Source organism: Delphinus delphis, chromosome 20, assembly GCF_949987515.2.
Source record: "Delphinus delphis chromosome 20, mDelDel1.2, whole genome shotgun sequence".
Lineage (NCBI taxonomy): Eukaryota > Metazoa > Chordata > Mammalia > Artiodactyla > Delphinidae > Delphinus > Delphinus delphis.
The window spans coordinates 4,204,145-4,222,449 of NC_082702.1; the positions used below are offsets into that span (position 1 = coordinate 4,204,145).

General features: G+C 53.8%; 3 protein-coding genes across 4 annotated transcripts in view; all 3 read left to right on the top strand.

Annotated features, from left to right (window-relative positions):
* On the top strand, nucleotides 1–14,653 carry TMC4 (transmembrane channel like 4). Of its 2 annotated transcripts, none has more exons than XM_060000310.1 (15): nucleotides 1–301; nucleotides 1,018–1,228; nucleotides 3,120–3,265; nucleotides 3,681–3,913; nucleotides 4,027–4,148; nucleotides 10,683–10,830; nucleotides 11,360–11,527; nucleotides 11,750–11,928; nucleotides 12,190–12,316; nucleotides 12,591–12,688; nucleotides 13,016–13,199; nucleotides 13,574–13,704; nucleotides 13,808–13,963; nucleotides 14,202–14,280; nucleotides 14,387–14,653. In XM_060000310.1, exons 1-15 carry the CDS (start codon nucleotides 1–3, stop codon nucleotides 14,453–14,455), a joined length of 2,352 nt encoding a protein of 783 aa, XP_059856293.1. In that variant the 3' UTR covers nucleotides 14,456–14,653. The 2 variants fall into 2 exon arrangements, with proteins under 2 accessions (XP_059856293.1, XP_059856294.1); XM_060000311.1 differs by having other exon boundaries at nucleotides 204–301; nucleotides 11,753–11,928.
* Nucleotides 1–18,305, top strand: part of LOC132416835 (NACHT, LRR and PYD domains-containing protein 2) — a 1,001,898-nt gene that overhangs the window by 704,610 nt on the left and 278,983 nt on the right.
* Nucleotides 14,834–18,155, top strand: LENG1 (leukocyte receptor cluster member 1). Its single transcript, XM_060000651.2, has 4 exons — nucleotides 14,834–15,184; nucleotides 16,141–16,323; nucleotides 16,989–17,248; nucleotides 17,924–18,155. The coding sequence occupies exons 1-4, from the start codon at nucleotides 15,053–15,055 to the stop codon at nucleotides 18,135–18,137; spliced, it is 789 nt and encodes a 262-aa protein (XP_059856634.1). The 5' UTR covers nucleotides 14,834–15,052; the 3' UTR covers nucleotides 18,138–18,155.

Sequence of the window (18,305 nt, forward strand, 5' to 3'; positions counted from 1 at the left end):
ATGTGCCACCACCCATCCTCCCGGGAGCCACGCAGGCATCTGTGGACTTCAGCTCCCAGGAGACCTTTCGGAGCAGAGGCCCAGATAGTTTATGGGAAGTGCCGGGTATTTCCTCCGGGCCACCTGGCGGCCAGGTTTGCCCCTGTCTCAGGCTCCTCCCTCACCTGGGGCAGTCCCTGCTCTGCTGGTCCTAGAGACGGGAACAGATCCGCGGCTGGGGCCATTGAAGAGAGCCCGATGTGGGAACCGGAGGCCTGGGCCTCCTCTGGGGGATGGCCGGCACCCCGGGAGACCAGAACAGGTAGGGGAGCCCGAGGAAGGTCAGGTCCCACTCCCCTGGTCGGCAGAAGTCCTGAGGGAGGCGGAGAACGGAGGTCTGCCTCCTGGGACCCCAGGGCCGAAGGGGGAGGGGCTTCGGCTCCCGGGTCTCTGGGGGAGAGGGGACCCAGAGGCTGGGACTTCTGGGTCCTGGGGAGGATTCTGGAGACCCGGAGTCTTGGAGGAGGAGAGGGCTAGGGGCTGGAATATCTGAGGCTGTCTGAGGAATGGGAGGGGCCCGGATCACAACCTGAATTAGACGGAAAAGGAAGTTGAGCGGACTCCTCAGCCCTGGGGCAGGGGGGGCCTGGAGGGGCCACACTTGGGTGCCTGGCAGGGTTATGGGGCTGGTGTCTGGGACCGGGGATTCCAAACTCCCGGATCTGATGGGGGAGGGGCTGGGGGCCTGGAGCCCTGGGTCTGAGGGGGGAGGGCTGGGGTCCCGGACCCCTGGGTCTGAAGGGGGAGGGCTGGGGGCCTGGATCCTGGGTCTGAGGGAGGAGGGGCTGGGGGCCTGGATCTTGGGTCTGAGGGGGGAGGGGCTGGGGGTCTGGACTCCTGGGTCTGAAGGGGGAGGGCTGGGGGTCTGGATCCTGGGTCTGAGGGAGGAGGGGCTGGGGGCCTGGATCCTGGGTCTGAGGGAGGAGGGGCTGGGGGCCTGGACGCCTGGACTCCCAGCCGCCTGTCCTCCTGCCCCAGGTCCATCGCTGTCCTCTGTGCTTAATGAGCTCCCCAGTGCTGCTACCCTTCGGTACCGAGGCCCTGGGGTGCTGCCCTGGGGGGCCCTGGAGGAGGAGGAGGACGGACAGAGGAGCACCCAGTCGGTTGCAGAAGCCACACAAAAGGAGCTGCAGGAGCCTGGCCCTTCCCGGGAACTGCCGTGGCCCATGCAGGCCAGACGGGCACACAGGTGAGGCCCACCTCCCACTTCCCAGCCAGGTGTGGACCATCCTCCCACTTGTTGGAGGCTCTGTCTCCATCTCACTCTGTCCTTCTGTCGGTCCTTGCCTCTCTCAGAGCTGCCTCTGGGTTCCTTTTTCTCCAGTCTGTGTTTGTGCTTCTCAGATTCCAAGGAGTCCTGCCTCCGGGATTCTTTCTCCTCTCTCTCTCCCAAGTTCTCGTCTCTTGTGTCTTCTGTCCCTCCAAGGCTGTCTGCCTCTATTTCTCTCTGGGTGTCTGAAACAGTCAGGTTTTTTTCCTCTCTGCTTTATGTCTGCTCTGCCTCCCCCTCTCCAAAGCCTATCACTCTTTGATTTCTTTCTTGCCTCTCTCCCGCTACATAATTTACAGTACCCAGTGAAAGCTGGAAATGCTGGGTCTCCTGTTCCACAATTAGTACTCATCTTAAGACGGCAACAGCACAGCATTCAAACAGCACAGCAAGTGGGACGCCCTTCCGAGAACGGGGTCCTGTGTGACTCTTCAGGGAGCCCTTGAAAACTGACCCTTTTCCTTACATAATCCTGACACCGATTCCGATATGTGGAGAATTTTCCCCACACCAAGCAACGCTCTGACACTAGCTTGGTGTCCAACAGCTCAACTCAATTCTGACGCTATCTACCTGGAGATATAACCTCATTAACATAAAAAAACGCACCTTTATCACTGTCACCACTTAGGAAATTCAAGGATTTAGGAACTGTGTGCCAGAAACAGGACAAAGACCGAATATATACTTCTTTTTTAAAAAGTTTTTTCCAGTTTTATTTAGATACAGTTGACATACAGCATCGTGCAAGTTTAAGGTGTACAATGTGTTGATTTGATATATATATATATATATATTTTTTTTTTTTTTTTTTTGCGGTACGCGGGCCTCTCACTGTTGTGGCCTCTCCCGTTGCGGAGCACAGGCTCCGGACGCGCAGGCTCAGCGGCCACGGCTCACGGGCCCAGCCGCTCCACGGCATGTGGGATCTTCTGTGCCACCAGGGAAGCCCTGTACTTATATTGATATATTGCAAAATGATTACCCCAGTAGTGCTAGCTAACATCTCCATCACATCAAATAATTACTGTTTCTTTTCAGTGGTCAGAACATTGACTGTCTACTCTCCTAGCAAGCTTCAAGTGTACAACACAGTATTATGAGCTACAATCACCATGCTGTACCTTAAATCCCCGGAATTTATTCATCTTATAACTGGAAGTTTGTTCTCTTTGACCAACGTCTCCATTTCCCTACCCTACCCCCACAGCCCCTGGTAAACACCATCCTATGCTCTTTTGAGTTTGGTTTGTTTGTTTGTTTTAATTTTTATTTATTTATTTTTTTGAGTTCGGTTTTTTTAGATTCCAATATATATTGCTTATTATAAATCACAATATCACACCTACCTTTCTTCTTTTTTTTTTTCATTTTTTACTTTATGATGGTATTTGCTGACAGAAAAGTGCATGAAACATCATGTAAAAACTTAAAGAGTTTTCCCAAAGTGAGGGTCCAGGTAAACGCCACCTAGGGCACCCCCGCTTTCTTCTTCCCAGACTTTCACTGAGGATCATTCCTTGCTTTTCTTCGTAGCGTTGCCACCTGTGTGCGCAGCCCTGAAGAGAAGAGTTTAACAGTGTTTGCTCTGTGCCTTTGTGTAAATCGAACTCTGCAGTCTATTTTCTGTCTGTCTTCCTATGCCGAGCATTAGGTGTGTTTCTTTTCATTGCTATGGAGTATCCCGTGTTAGGAATGTATTTCAACTAACTTCCTGGTTCAAGGATTGGGTTGTTTCTACATGTGGGTGGTTTCCATTTGGGGCCACTAGGCCCCTCCTTTTCTGTGTCTGACTCTGTTTCGCTCCCAGACAGGGCCTTGCCAGGAACCAAGTGGCTCAGGGCTCGGGGTCCAGGGCCACCCACTGGACTCTTCTGCTTCGGAGGTCCAAGGAGAAGGTGCGGGAAGGCCTGCGCTCCGTGCAGCCCTGGGATTGGACGCTGAAGAGGATTGGGGGTACGGTGGGCTTTGGTCTGGCATCTTGGGACGGGACTGGACTCCTGGGTCTGATGGCTGAGGGGCTGGGGGCCTGGACCCCTGGGCCTGAGTGGGGAGGGGCTGGGGGCTGAACTCCCAGGTCTGAGGGAGGAGGGGCTGGGGGCTGGACTCCTGGGTCTGAGGGAGGAGGAGTCTGGGGGCTGGACCCCTGGGCCTGAGGGGGGAGGGGCTGGACCCCTGGGCCTGAGGGAGGAGGGGTCTGGGGGCTGGACCCCTGGGCCTGAGGGGGGAGGGGCTGTACCCTGGGCCTGAGGGAGGAGGGGCTGTACCCTGGGCCTGAGGGAGGAGGGGCTGGGGGCTGGACTCCCGGGTCTGAGGGAGGAGGGGTCTGGGACCAGAAAGGAGCCCGCGGGCTGTCTGCTGCCCCCTGCAGGCCAGTTTGGCGCCGGCACCGAGTCCTACTTCTCCCTGCTGCGCTTCCTGCTGCTTCTCAACGTGCTGGCCTCCGTGCTTACAGCCTGCATGATTCTGCTGCCCACCTGGTTGGAAGGGGCTCCCCCTGGTCCCCCTGCCCCTAACGCCTCCTCACCCTGCGGCTCCTACATGCCCGGCTCTCAGAGCCTGGTCACCTTCTCCAGCCATCTCTTCAATTTCCTCTCCGGAGAGGTGCGTGCCTGGGTCCCTGGGAAGCCCCCGCTCTGAGCCTTGGTGCCCTCAGGGACCCCCGACCCTGCTAGCCCAGCCCCGTGGTGACCCCTGCCCTGCCTTTCCTCCCCCAGGGTTTTCTAGAATGGTCTCCTCTCTTCTATGGGTTCTACCCGCCCCGCCCACACCTGGCCATCACCTACCTGTGCTCCACCTTTGCCATTTGCCTCCTCTACCTGCTGCTCATCCTGCACCGGTCAGTGACACCCCTACACCCAGGCCCCCCAGACCATAGGGGAGTAGCAGTGATAGATGCCCTCCTCCAGAATCCCGAGGCTTGCTCTGTGGTCCCTTTCTCTCCGTTTGAGTTGCAATCGAATTTTAAAATGCTTCATGATTGCTGCAGGCCAGGGCTAAAGATGAGAAGTTTCTCCCTCCTGTGACTTACAGTGTAGTGGGGAAGGTAAGATATTAAGCAAGCAAGTTAATTACATCTTTTCTGGAGGGGAGAATGCTAAACCAGTAGAGGTCATTCATTCACTCATGCAACAGATATTTATTGAGCAGATACTATGGGCCGGGCATTGTTCTAGGCAGCTGGCAAAAAAGAACGAACAAACAAAAATCCAACAGTCTGGTCCCGGGGGAGCTGACATTTTAACAGGAGAGACCAGCAATAAGCAATAAGCCCTAATAAGTGGATTGCATGGCTTGTTAGAGGGTGATCGGGTACAGGCAGAGCAGGTGAGGGGGACTGACAGTGATACTGGGCCAGGTTGCTGTTTTGTTTTGTTTTGTTTTCCCCGCACCACACAGCTTGTGGGATCTTAGTTCCCTGACCAGGGACTGAACCCGGGCCCCAGCAGTGAAAGTATTGAGTCCTAACCACTAGACCGCCAGGGAACTCCCCAGGCTGTTGCGGGCTTTTTGTTTTTACTTTTTTGTGTGTTTATTTTTTGCAGCATTTATTCCCGGGCCATAAGTTTTTGTTTCGTCCGTTTCTTCTGGGACAGGTTTTTCTTCTGGGCAACCTCCTCGTCTGGTTTAGGAACAATCTGTCCTTTTTCAGTAAGGTTCATCTCAATGTGGCAGGGAGAGCTCATGTGTGGGTTGAGCCGACCGCGAGCTCTGTAAGTTCTGCGCTGCATCTTGGGGGCTCTGTTCACCTGGATGTGCTCAGTGACCAGAGAATCTACATCTAAGCCCTTAAGCTCAGCATTACTCTCTGCATTTTTGAGCATGCGCAGTGAAAATTCAGCACTCTTTTTGCGTCACCGACCCTGCGTCCAGCTCCGCTGTTTGGCCTGGGGACACCTACCAACTCCACCATTGTAACGACGGAATGGCACACATTGCTTTTTCTGTTTTTTTCTTTAAACATCTTTATTGGAGTATAATTGCTTTACCATGTTGTGTTAGTTTCTGCTGTATAACAAAGTGAATCAGCATCATCAAAAAATCTGCATTGCTCCTTTCAAGTGACATCCTTCAGATACTTGGTGGCTTTTCGGATCTGCATACCCTTAATGGCCTGGGCAGTTTCACAAGTGTTCTTAAAGTGAACACAAAGATTTGAACCTCTTGACTTGCATGATTTTGGGGGGTTTTCTGGGTCAAGTGAATAGCGAACCATTTCTAGAGGTCACCTCAGGCCACTTACCGGAAAGAGGCCAGGCTGTTGTTTTTGTGTGTGTGTTTTGTTGTTTTTAATTTATTTATTTTTGGCTGTGTTGGGTCTTCGTTGCTGCGCGCCGGCTCCCTCTAGCTGCGGCGAGCGGGGGCTACTCTTTGTTGTTGTGCGCAGCTTCTCATTGCGGTGCTTCTCTTGTTGCAGAGCACGGGCTCTAGGCGCGCGGGCTTCAGTAGTTGTGGCTTGTGGGCTCAGTAGTTGTGGCGCACGGGCTTAGTTGCTACGCAGCATGTGGGATCTTCCCGGACCAGGGCTCGAACCCGTGTCCCCTGCATTGGCAGGCGGATTCTTAACCACTGCACCACTAGGGAAGCCCCTAGGCTGCTGTTTTAATAGGGCGTCTGGGAAGCTTCATTGAGGACATGGTGTTTAAGCAAAGACATTGAGAAAGTGAGGGATTTGGTCACTCAGATACCTGGAGAAAGGAATTCCAGGCAGAGGGTGCAGCTGGAGCAAGGGAGGAGCAGGGCTGGCGTGTTTCAGGGTGCACAAGGAGGCCTGTAGGGCTGGATCAGAGAGAGGCGGGGGGGCGAGTAGACAGCGGGGAGCAGTAGGGGATGGGCCCACATTCCGTAAAGAATTGGGATTGTTTCTGAGATGGGACTCATTGCAGGTGCCTGAGCAGATCACCCTGATCTGATTTAGGTTTTAAAAGAAAAGAATCTGTGGCTCTATGGAAGAGAGGGGAGCTGGGGAGAGGAAAAGGGAGGGAGAGAGCTTAAGGGCAAGGCGGCAGCAAGTAGAATAGTTACGAGATTATTGCAATCAATTGCAAAAATCACCAAGAGAGGTGGCTTGGACCAGGGTGGTGACAAGTGGTCAGTTTTGAGTTTAGTTTTTTTTTTTTCATTGAATTTCTTTTTTCCCCCAGCTTTATTGAGATATAATTGACACATAACATTGTGTAGGTTGATGGCGTACACTGTGTTGATTCGATGCCTTTATATATTGCAATATGATTACCACCATAGGTTAGCTAACACCTCCATCAAGTCAGTTACCATTTCTTTTTTTGGTGAGAACACTTAAGATCTACTTTCTTAGCAACTTTCAAGTATATAATGCAGCACTGTTAACGACAGGCAGAATATTGTACATTAGATCCCCAGAACTTACTCATTTTATAACTGGATGTTGGTACCCTTTGACCCACATCTCCCCAGTTCCTGCACCCCCCGCCCCAGCCCTGGTAACTACTGTTCTAATCTGTTTCTATGTGTTTGGCTTTTTTAGGATATCTCATACAGTATTTGTCTTTCTCTGTCTAACTTATCTCACTTAGCATAATGCCCTCAAGGTCCATCCCTGTTGTCTCAAATGGCAAGATTTCCTTCTTTTTCATGGCTGAATAATATTCCATTGTGTGTATATAAAAAATATATCATCTGTTGACAGACACTTAGGTTGTTTCCATATCTTGACTACTGTGAATGATGCTGCAGTGAACGTGCAGGGGCAGATATCACTTTGAGATCCTGTTTTCATTCTCTTTGGATAAATACCCAGAAGTGGGATTGCTGGATCATATGGTAGTTCTGCTTTTAATTTTTCTGAGGAAACTCCATACTGTTTTTTCCTTAGTGTCTGAATCAGTTTACATTCCCGTTATCAGTGCACAAGGCACAAGGGTTCCTGTTTTTCCACATCCTCTCCAACATCTGTATCTCTTACCTTCTTGGTGACAGGCTTTCTTTTTTTTTTTAAATTAATTAATATTTTATTTTTGGCTGCGTTGGGTCTTCGTAGCTGCATGCGGGCTTTCTCTAGTTGCGGCGAGCGGGGGGCTACTCTTCATCGCAGTGTGCAGGCTTCTCATTGCGGTGGCTTCTCTTGTTGCGGAGCACGGGCTCTAGGCATGCAAGCTTCAGTAGTTGTGGCGCATGGGCTCAGCAGTTGTGGCACGCAGGCTTAGTTGCTCCATGGGATCTTCCTGGACCAGGGCTCGAACCCGTGTCCCCTGAATTGGTAGGCGGATTCTTAACCACTGCGCCACCAGGGAAGTCCGGTGACAGTCTTTCTGACAGGTGTGAGGTGATAGCTCATGATTTTGATTTGCATTTCCCGGATGATTAGTGACATTGAGCACCTTTTTATATACCTGTCGGCCATCTGCTTGTCTTCTTTGAAAAAATGTCTATTCTATTGCTCTGCCCATTTTTTAATGGGGTTGTTTGGGCTGGTTGGTTGGTTGGTGTTTTGTTTTGTTTCTTTGCTATTGGGTTCTATGAATTCTTTCTATATTTTAGATATTAGCCCTTTGTCAGACGGATGATATGCAAGTATTTTCTCTCGTTCTGTAGGCTGCCTCTTCCTTTTCTGGATTGTTTCTTTTGCTGTGTAAGCTTCTTAGTGGCCCCATTTACTAATTTTTCCTTTGGTTACTTGTGCTTTTGGTGTCATGTCCAAAAGAACGTTGCTCAGACCAACGTCAAGGAGATTTTCTTCTGTTTTCTTCTAGGAGTTTTTCAGTTCCAGGTCTTATGCTTAAGTATTAAATCTGTTTAGAGTTAATTTTTGTGAATGGTTTAAGGTTGGGGTCTAATGTCAGTCTTCTGCATGTGGATATCCAGTTTTCCCAACACCATTTATGGAAGAGACTATCCTTTCCTCACTGAGTGTGTGGGCTTCCTTGTCAAATATTAGTTGACCATATATATTTCTCATTAAAGATAAAAAAATCACAGGGAATTCCCTGGTGGTCCAGTGGTTAGGATGCTGTGCTTTCACTGCTGGGGCCTGGGTTCAATCCCTGGTCGGGGAACTAAGATCCTGAAAGCTGCATGGCATGACAACACACACACACACACACACACACACACACACACACACACACACACACACAGAAAAATGGACAAACCAAAGTATAGATCTTGGTACATTTCCCATCCACATCTAGAACATGACTAGCTTCCAGAAGCTCCTCAATATCTCTTCAGCTTACTACATCCCCCACCCCCGTGCCCAACCACCATTGTTTCTATTGACACTATAGCTTGCCTTTGGCCCGTTTGTTCTTTATATAAAGGGAGACTGTATATATGTTAAGAGGAAAGCCCACAGGATTCTCTAATAATTGCATGTGGGGTGTGGTGAATGATGGAAGTTAAGAATGACTCCAGGTGTTTGCTGTCAGTTGAGATGGGGAGGGCTGTAGAAAGAACAGGTTTTGTTGGGGAATATCCGGGGTGCAGTTTTGGACCAGTTGATTCTGGGATGCCTTTTGGACTGATGAGGGAATATTGAGTAGGCAGTTGCATACGTGGGAGTCTGGACTGAAGTTACAAACCTGAGACTCACTGGCATTCAGGCAAGCCTGGGAGATCCCAAAGGGAAGGGACTGGGATCAAGAAAGAAACCAAGAACTTAAAAAAAAAAGGGGGGGGGGCTTCCCTGGTGGCGCAGTGGTTGACAGTCCGCCTGCCGATGCAGGGGACACAGGTTCGTGCCCCGGTCCGGGAAGATCCCACATGCCGCGGAGCGGCTGGGCCCGTGAGCCATGGCCGCTGAGCCTGCGCTTCTGGAGGCTGTGCTCCTCAACGGGAGAGGCCACAACAGTGAGAGGCCCGCGTACCACAAAAAAAAAAAAAAAAAAGGAGTGTTTCCTAAATGCCAGGCACCGTGACAGGACCCAGGAACACCAGATGGGGGTCCCCCTACCTTTATACAGCTTACAGTCGAGTAGGGGAGATAAATTTCGAGATAAGACTATTAAATAAACAAGCAAGTCAGCAATTTGAGTTTGGGAGCTGTACTATATAGAAAACAAATGGTGGATACGATAGAGCAGGGATCGGCACAATTTTTGTTTCTGATAAAAAAATGAAGGTAGGAAATATTTTCATCTTTGCAGGCCATGTGGTCTCTGTCTCAGCTAGAGTCTGCTGGGCCAAAGCAGCTGTGGACAGGAGGAAAATGAGTGGGTGTGGCTGTGTGCCAATCAAACTGTATTTACAAAAACAGGATTTGGTCCCAGGGCTGTAGTGTGCTGCCCCCCTGTGATAGAGAATAATGGGCGGGGACCCTCATTAGATGGAGTGGTCAGTAAAGAACTCTCTGAGGAAGTGACCTGTAGAGGAAGACAGGAATGGTGGGAGGGAGCCAGCCAGGTGAACAGCCAAGACACCAGCATTGCAGACAGAGGGGACTGTGAGTGCAAAGGCCCTGTGGTGGAAAGAGGTTGGGAAATGAAAGGTGAGGAGGAGGTTGCGGGGGTGGACAGGATTTGAGCTTGGAGAAGTGGGTGGGGGCCAGATCAGGGGGGCTATGCTATGAAGGAGCCTAGGACTCAAGAACAAAGAGAAGCTGTGACTTCCCTGGTGGTCCAGTGGTTAAGACTCTGCGCTTCCTTCCACTGCAGGGGGCGCGGGTTCCACCCCTGGTCAGGGAACTAAGATTCCACATGCCAAAAAACAAAGAGAAGCTGCGGAATAGGTTTTAAGTGGGAATGCCATCGGAGCCGCGTAAAAGGAAGGCTCTACTAGCTCGGGAGCGGAGACCGGGCACACGTGTTAGCAGGGAGAGCAGGTGGGAGGCCTCTGGGCCCACTTGAGAGGCGATGGGGGCCAGAGCCGGGGCGGCGAAGGGGGGTGTGGAGCCTTCCTGCTCAGTTTTCTGTTTCTCTCCTTTTCTCTGGTTTTCTACCCCCTCCCTGGGTCTTTGTCCCCCTCTCTCCAGTCCCTTTACCTGCCCCCTCCTTTTCTGAGTCTCTGGACTCCCCGCCGCCCCCCCCGCCTTTCTCCATCTCTTTTTCTCTGAGTCTCTGTCCCCTTTTCTTGAAATCTCTGCCCCCCTTTGGGGGTCTCAGTCTTCCCTCTAAATCTCTCTCTCCCCAGAGTCTCTGTTCTCTTCTCTCTGGAGAGCTGTCCTTATCTCTTAGGTTTCTGTCTTATCTTTTTGGGTGTCTGGCCTCCTCTGGGCCTCTCTCAATCTCTTTCTTGGTCTTTGGCGACAATGACTGTATGTGTCTCCACCAGGTAGCAGCCTCCAAATGCCCAAGGTCTTAGAGTTCATTTTCCCTGTTTGCCCCAGAAGGGGAGAAGGGTACCCCCCCGCTTGTGGCTGTCCTGCTACACCCCGTCTCTCGGATCTCCCCTCTCTTAGCTCGGTGTCTGGGCTGAAGCAGACGCTGTTGGCTGAGTCAGGGGCCGTGACCAGCTACAGCCACCGCGTGTTCTCCGCCTGGGACTTTGGCCTCAGCGGGGAGGTCCACGTGCGGCTGCGCCAGCGCAACATCCTATTTGAGTTGCAGGTGCGCTTAGGGGTGGGGGAGCCTACAACCAAATGTCACCCGAGGGGGCGGGGTTGAGAGAATGGGCGGGGCCTAGACCAGGGACCGGGCCTCCAGAGAGATGCTGGGCGGAGCTTTCTTCTAAGGAGGCGGGCCTTGGGGGAAAGGGGCCAAGGCCACTACAGGGACGCCTGAAGTCAAAGGGTACAGGAAAAAGCTAGCAGCAGGAAAGGGGCGGTACCTAAAGCTCCTCGGTTCAATGTTAAGGGAAGGGTGTGGCCAGAAAGGGCTTGAAAAAGTAGCACTGTAACTCCAAAGCACCAGGCATGAGTGCTGGGCGGGTCCTGGGAGGAGCTGGACGTGTTGGGTGGGGCCTTGGGGGCGGAGCCAGATCTCAATTGTCACCTGGAGGGCCCTGGATGGGCTGAGATAAGGATTATAGATGTTCTTGGAGGGGCGGTGCTGCCTCGGTTCACATTGAGCCTGGGCTCTGGACCACAGGCTGCACCTAGGGTAATGGAACCCAAGTGGACGTTTCTTCCGGCCTTAGGTGGAGCTGGAGGAAGCAGCGGTGCGGCGCCAGGCTGCGGTGCGGACGCTGGGCCAACAAGCCAGGGTGTGGTCGGTGCGGTTGCTGCTCAACATGGCGGTGTTGGCACTCCTGGGGGCAGCCTTCTACGGCGTCTACTGGGCCACAGGGGCCACTGTGGAGCTGCAGGTGTGGAGGGCCCCGGCGGAGGAAAGGGCCTGGAACCTACATTTCCAGGGGTGGAGGAGACTGAGGCCTATTCCTGGAATCTCAGAGAGGAGGGATTGGTGTGTGTGGGGGGATTATGTTTGGACTTCAGGGTGATGAAGGAGGAAGAGGCTGGTGGAGGACGTTAAGCATGGCTCCTGCAGGACCCCAGAGCCTCTTCTCTTGGTCCACCCTCCCTCCTAGGAGATGTCTTTTATCCAGGGAATGCCACTGGTGGATTCCTATCCAGGGAAGCTCGTGGTGGATTACCTTCCGTCCATCTTCATCTCCGGGGTCAACTTCGTGCTGCCACCGGTGTTCAAGCTCATTGCCCCACTGGAGGGCTACACCAGGAGCCGCCAGATCGTTTTTATCCTGCTCAGGTTCTGGACTCCTGGGGTGGGCTGGGGATGATGGTGGGCTGGTCGGGGGACATTGGTTGTAGCAAATAAGAGACTGAAATCGTCAGGATATGGGATCCAGTGGGATCTGAATTCAAATACCGACTCTTCCTGTCACTGAGCCTCAGTTTTCTTCATCTGGGAAATGGGGAGAATTGTGAGCACGCTCCACACAGGAGAGTCCAGGCACGTGGTGGGCACTTGGTCAGTGCTGATTCCCTTTCTCTCTCTTCCCCTTGCCAGGACAGTGTTTCTCCGCCTGACCTCCCTGCTGGTCCTGCTCATGTCTCTCTGGAATCAGATCACTTGCGGGGGAGATGCGGACGCTGAGGAGTGCAAAACCTGTGGCTACAATTACGAAGAACTTCCGGTGAGGATGAGGGGTGGGGGAGGGGACGGACTCCTGGGCCCTTGAAGGAAAGGAGGAGCCCGGTGGGTCCGGACCCCTGGCTTGGGAGGAAAGGGGAGCTTGGGGTGCTAGAATACCTTCCCCTTGAGGACAGGGGTATGGATTTAAAAAAAAACTAAAGGCCCCCAGAGAAAGTATTGATAGAATCTCATAGCTTGCAGTTTGGAGACTCAGACGTTCGGGTCTACAGGTGTCTGGGTCCTGAGGTCTTTATGACCCGTTCTTCCTTCCTCAGTGCTGGGAGACTCGCCTGGGACAGGAGATGTACAAACTCCTGCTGTTTGATCTCCTGACCGGCCTGGCAGTCACGCTGCTCATCAAGTTTCCTCGGAAGTGAGAGTCCCGCCCCTTGCTGTGGTCCCGCCCAGCACCCAGTTTTCTCTTTCGCCCCGCCCCTTTCTAGCCCTGCCTCTGACTGCCCTGCCCGCAGACCCCGCCCCTCCACGAGTTTGGTAGTCACTTCCCTGCGGCCCTGTCCCTACTGCCATGATCGCCTCTACGCCTCAAGCCCCGCCCTCTAGACACACCCCCTCCAGAACCTTGAAGGCTCCGCCCCAGCCCCAGATATGCTCACTTCCGATTGGTGGGCGGGACGGTGAAGGCGGGGAAACCCGTGGCCGGCCTGCCTCTGATTCGGCCCGGCCTCACCCCGCCCCTCAGGCTGCTGTGTGGCCTCTGTCCCGGGGCGCTGGGTCGTTTTGCGGGGACCCTGGAGTTCCAGGTGCCTGACGAAGTGCTGGGGCTCATCTACGCACAGACAGTGGTCTGGGTGGGGAGTTTTTTCTGCCCTTTACTGCCTTTGCTCAACACGGCCAAGTTCCTGCTGCTTTTCTATTTGAAGAAGGTGAGGGGTGGGGAGCACCCTTGGGTCTGAAGCGGGAGGTATTGGGGCTTGGGCTTCTGGGTCCTGGGGGGAGGAGGGGACTGAGGGATGTGACTACTGGGTCCTGTAGGGGGAGGATGCCAGGGTCGTGGACTACTAGATCCTGACGGAGGATGGGTCTGGAGGACAGATTCCTGGATGTGGGAGAAGGAGGGGTCCAGGGCATCCCAACTTTTAGGTCTGAGGGAAGCGGGGACACGGACTCCTGTGTCTGATAGTGGAAAAGAACTGGGGCTCCTGGATCCTGACCGAGGAGAAGAGGCCAGGGACCAGGGCTCCTGGATGGTGGAGAAGGAGAGTCTGGGGCTCAGATTCCCTCATCCCCCCCCCACCAGATCACCCTCTTCTCCACCTGCTCCCCGGCCTCCCGCACCTTTCGGGCCTCCACTGTGAACTTCTTCTTCCCCCTGGTCCTTCTCCTGGGTCTGGCCATCTCCACCGTTCCTGTGCTTTATAGCATCTTCCTGTAAGTGTGAGAGGCACCTGCCCCTCTCTCCCTCCCTCCTTCCTCCTTTCTCCAGGGTTCTGACTTTTGGCCATCCTTGAGCTCTGCCTGTCTTTGACTTCAGGATCCCACCTTCTAAGCTGTGTGGTCCATTCCGGGGGCAGTCGTCCATCTGGGCCGAGATCCCCGAGTCTATTTGCAAGCTCCCTCAGACTGCCCAGAAATTTCTCTTCTTCCTGGGGACCCAGGCTTTTGCTGTGCCCCTTCTGCTGATCTCCAGGTGAGAGCCCTAGACTCCTGGGTCTGAGTTTGAATGTCTGACCTGGGGTCTCGCTGCCTGCTTCCAAGAAAGAAGGGGGCTGGGGGCCCAGACTCTTGGGTCTGAGGAAAGGAGGGGGCTGGGATACTAGACTTCTTGAGTCTGAAGGAGGAGGTCCAGACTCCTGATTACTAAAGAGCCCTACGTTGAAGATATTCTAAGGGCGTTTGGGGAGTAGCTTCCGTTCCGTCTCTTCTAGCATCCTGATGGCGTATACCGTGGCCCTGGCTAACTCATACGGACGCCTCATCTCTGAACTCAAACGCCAGATAGAGACGGTGAGCCAGGCCCGGTCCCTGGGAAGGGGTCCTGGGGAATATGGAAAGGGACACGGGTGGAGAGAAGATCTGTCTTATCTCCACCTCTCTTTACCCTTTACCTCAGGAGGCGCAGAATAAAGTCTTCCTGGCACAGCGCGCTGTGGCGCTGAGCTCGGCCAACAGAGCTCTTTGACCTGTCCAGCCTGGCTCAGGGTGACCTCCCACTTTCAGACCCAGACCTGCCCTCAGATCCTTTGTAAGCCTCGGCCACATCATTTGGAAAATAAGCGAACTGGAGAAGACTCCATGCTTTTCCAGCCCTGGGATTCACTGCTAAGTCCCTGACTCTCCAGTGAACCTCTTTCTAGTACTAATAAACACAGCTGAGGCTGCTGAGTGCTTTTTGAAACTCGCGTCCAGAAGGCGGGGCAAGGCATCAGCGGGACATAAACCAATCAAATGTGTTTACCTGTGGGTCGGCGCGGCGGGCTCTTCCGCGAGAGGACCTGGCGGGAGTGCCAGCCAATCAGAGGCCGCGTTCAGTAGCGTCCGGGCGGGGACACTTGTGATTGACTCAGAATCTTGATAAGAGGCGGTCGCTAGGCGACACCACGCGCAATTCCGAGCAATGGGAGGTGGGCGTCTCAGCCAATCAACTTTCGCTACAGACCCAGAGGGGCGTGCCAAATAGTCCAGGACCAATCCGTGGCCGAGACAGGGAGGGGCCATCCTCTCGCCAATCTGAAGTGCTAGAAGGCGGGCCTGCCAGTCCGTGGACAGCTACGGCGCCATGAATATCTTACCCAAGAAGAGCTGGCACGTCCGGAACAAGGACAATGTCGCCCGCGTGCGGCGTGACGAGGCCCAAGCCCGGGAGGAGGAGAAAGAGCGTGAGCGGAGGGTGCTGCTCGCTCAGCAAGAGGTAAGCTCCCAGTCCGGCCGGGCGGAGCGCCCAGGCGCCTCGGGAGGGACCGGAAGTGGGGCGGCGCGCAGGCGCAATGCACACCGTGCGGAATTAGGGGCCAGGCTCCCTGGAAGCGTGTGCGGTCTTTTGCGTATCCCACCTCGAGCTCTCCCAGGTCTTGGTTCTCCCCACTCCTAGAGTAGGAGCTCATGAATAAACGAAGCCCTGGACAATTCACGGAAACTCGGACCACTTTTTAGTTTACCTGCACAAACTCCCTATTTAGTAAGCGCCTACTCTATGCTCGCCCCGTGCAGAGCGCTTGACTTGCCAAATCTCTCAAGCACTGTTCGTTCTTAGAGAGGCTGTCATTTCCATTGTGCAGAGAAGTGAGATGGCTTCAGAGAGGAAGACACAGCGAAATGACAGTGGAACAAGCCAGTTCCGCTCTATCGGGCGAGCCTTTTGCCTGCACCGCTGCCCACACACAAACACTACAGGCTCTCTTTATAACTCCTAACCTGTTTGGTATATGCCTAGCTTCCTGTCCTTTGGCTAATCTGATTGTCAACACTGGCTGGGAGGTAGTCAGGGTTTCTAAAATTCACATTTACCAGTAGAAATTGCAAATCAACTGGGGATAGTGACATGGAGCCCTGCCTGGAATTCAGATCACCTGTCCTAATACACGAATTGGCTGCCTTCGTAGCTGTTTTTACTGTGTCACTCGAGATTGGGAACCCCCCTGGTTTACTGTTTGAAAGGTAGCTTACAAACCCAGGCGTTGCCTCATTCCCCCACCCTCTCCGCAGGCTGGGATAGGTGCCTCTTCTGGGCTCCCAGTGCCCCTGCTCCCTTTCTTTACAGCCCCCAGCACCACGGCCTGTGGTTTTCTGTGGTCGGCACCAGGCTCACAGTTCCTTGAGTCACATCTAGGTTCTGAATGTTCTGCCTATACCTTTCTTTTCCCCCAGGCCCGCACAGAATTCCTACGGAAGAAAGCCAGGCATCAGAACTCACTACCTGCGGCTGAAGCAGCAGCACCAGGAGCCCCAAGCAGTTCTGGCCCTGTGGATCTGTTTCGAGAGCTGCTGGAAGAAGGGAAGGGGGTGAGCAGAGGCAATAAAGAGTATGAGGAAGAGAAGCGACGAGAGAAAGTAAGTCGGTCTTGCCCTCTTCGTCAGAGTCATGGATGGAGCTGGGGGAAGGGGAGCACCTTGCCCGTCAGGTGTGACTAAGGAGTGTTTAGGGATATGGTGGGGATTAAACAAGCTAATGTAGGGAACTCAGAACCGTACCAAAACATAGCACTTAAGAGGTGTTGGTTATTGCCGCAGCTAGGTACAGACCTCTCAGGTCTCTCACCTGCTGTCCAGAGCCTATAGATATTTGGGAAGTGTTAAGGGGCTTTTAAATGTAGATCAGATCCTGTCAGTCACCTGCTCTCAGGGACTTCCCATCAAACTCTGAACTTGCCTCCTCCCCCCACCTCAGTCATTCCTCTTCCTTGCTTGCTTCTCTCAGGTTTTTCTTCAGTTGTCTCCCCAAAGATGCCTGCCTTTGAACCCTAACCTAAACCAGCTCCACCCTGTCCCCTCCTTCCTGTGCTTTTTGTTTCTGAAGCTGCCATTGTGCCCATTGTGCCCCCGGAGCAGGAGCCCCACACGTACTGGTCTGTTGTGTCCCCAGCACCTGGCAGAGCTGGCTCATGACAGGCCTGTTGGCTCAATGTCTGGTTCTGCCTCGGGAACCTTGGGTGTCCCTGGGTTCCCCAAGGGGAGACACACTTGACATTCTCACTTCCACATTTTGTCTTCCTCAGGAGATGCAAGAGAAGGCTCTGGGCATCCTGACGTACCTGGGCCAGAGTGCAGCGGAAGCCCAGACTCAGCTCCCTTGGTACCAGCTCCCCCCAAGTCGGGGCGGCCCCCCGTCTGGTCCAGGACCAGATGAGAAGATCAAGAACCGCCTGGACCCTCTGGGGGAGATGCAGAAACATTTGGGGAAGAAGAGAAAGCACAGTGGTGACAATGGCAGTCACAGCAGAAAGGAAAAGGAGGGACCTGAGAAACGACCCAAAGAGTAAGGAGCCTGGGCCTTGGGGGTTGGCCATGGCCATGCGGGCACCATGGAAGCTCTCTCTGGTTGGGACGGGAGGGCTCTGGGGTCTGGATACGTGTTCTCAACACGTGGTCCAGGGACCCCGGGGGTCCTGACACCCCTTCACGGGGTCTGCGAAGTCAAGCCTATTTTCATAACATCATTTAACTTTTTAACTCTCGTTCTCGGGGTCCCCAGAGGCTACATGATATGAGACGACACCACTGATGTGGCTGGTGGAACATTCGCTTGTGTTAAGATTTCTCATTTTGTATATGCAAGATATTGACAGATAAAATCCACTGAAACAAAGCTCTCTGAGGTTCAGTTTTTGAGACCAGAGTGTGAGAACCACGGGGCTAGAATAAAAGCAGGTTTGTGTCCCTAGGATGCAGACCCCTGAGTGTAGATTGGGTATACCGACCCGTCTCCTTTCTCCCACAGATGAGGGAATGGGGAGGGCCAGGTTGTGCTCAGTGCCATACAGCCGCTTAGTGGTGGAGGGGCACCCACCTGTAGAGGTGGTGAGGCCAGCTTCAGGGTCCCAGCACCAGTCTGCTTCCCTCCCAGGTGGCAGCTCCCTCCCAGAGGACAATGGGGGAGGGCGGGGCCTCCTGGGACTACCAGCTTTCTGAACCGACTCTCATCTCCTCCCAGACCCCCGTCCCTGGACCAGCTTCGAGCTGAACGTCTCCAGCGGGAAGCGGCCGAGAGGGCTCGGGCACAGGCCCTGCTGGCCCGGATTGGAGGCACGGCAGCCCAGGAGGATCAGCCAGAAGAGGTGGACGATCGGCGGAGGCGGTACAACTCCCAGTTCAACCCCCAGCTGGCCCGGCGCCCCCGCCAGCAGGAACGCCCCCTGGCTCACTGACTCAGGGGGTACAGGAGAGGCCGCTGCTGCCAGCCGTCATATAAAACTATTTATTCATAAATATTTTCCAAAATGAAAATAGGTTTACCAAAAAAAGTCCCTCACTGGGGAGGGGAGGAGGGGGCAGCCCTCGCCCCCGGGCCCCCAGGGTGGGGCTGAGAGAAAGAG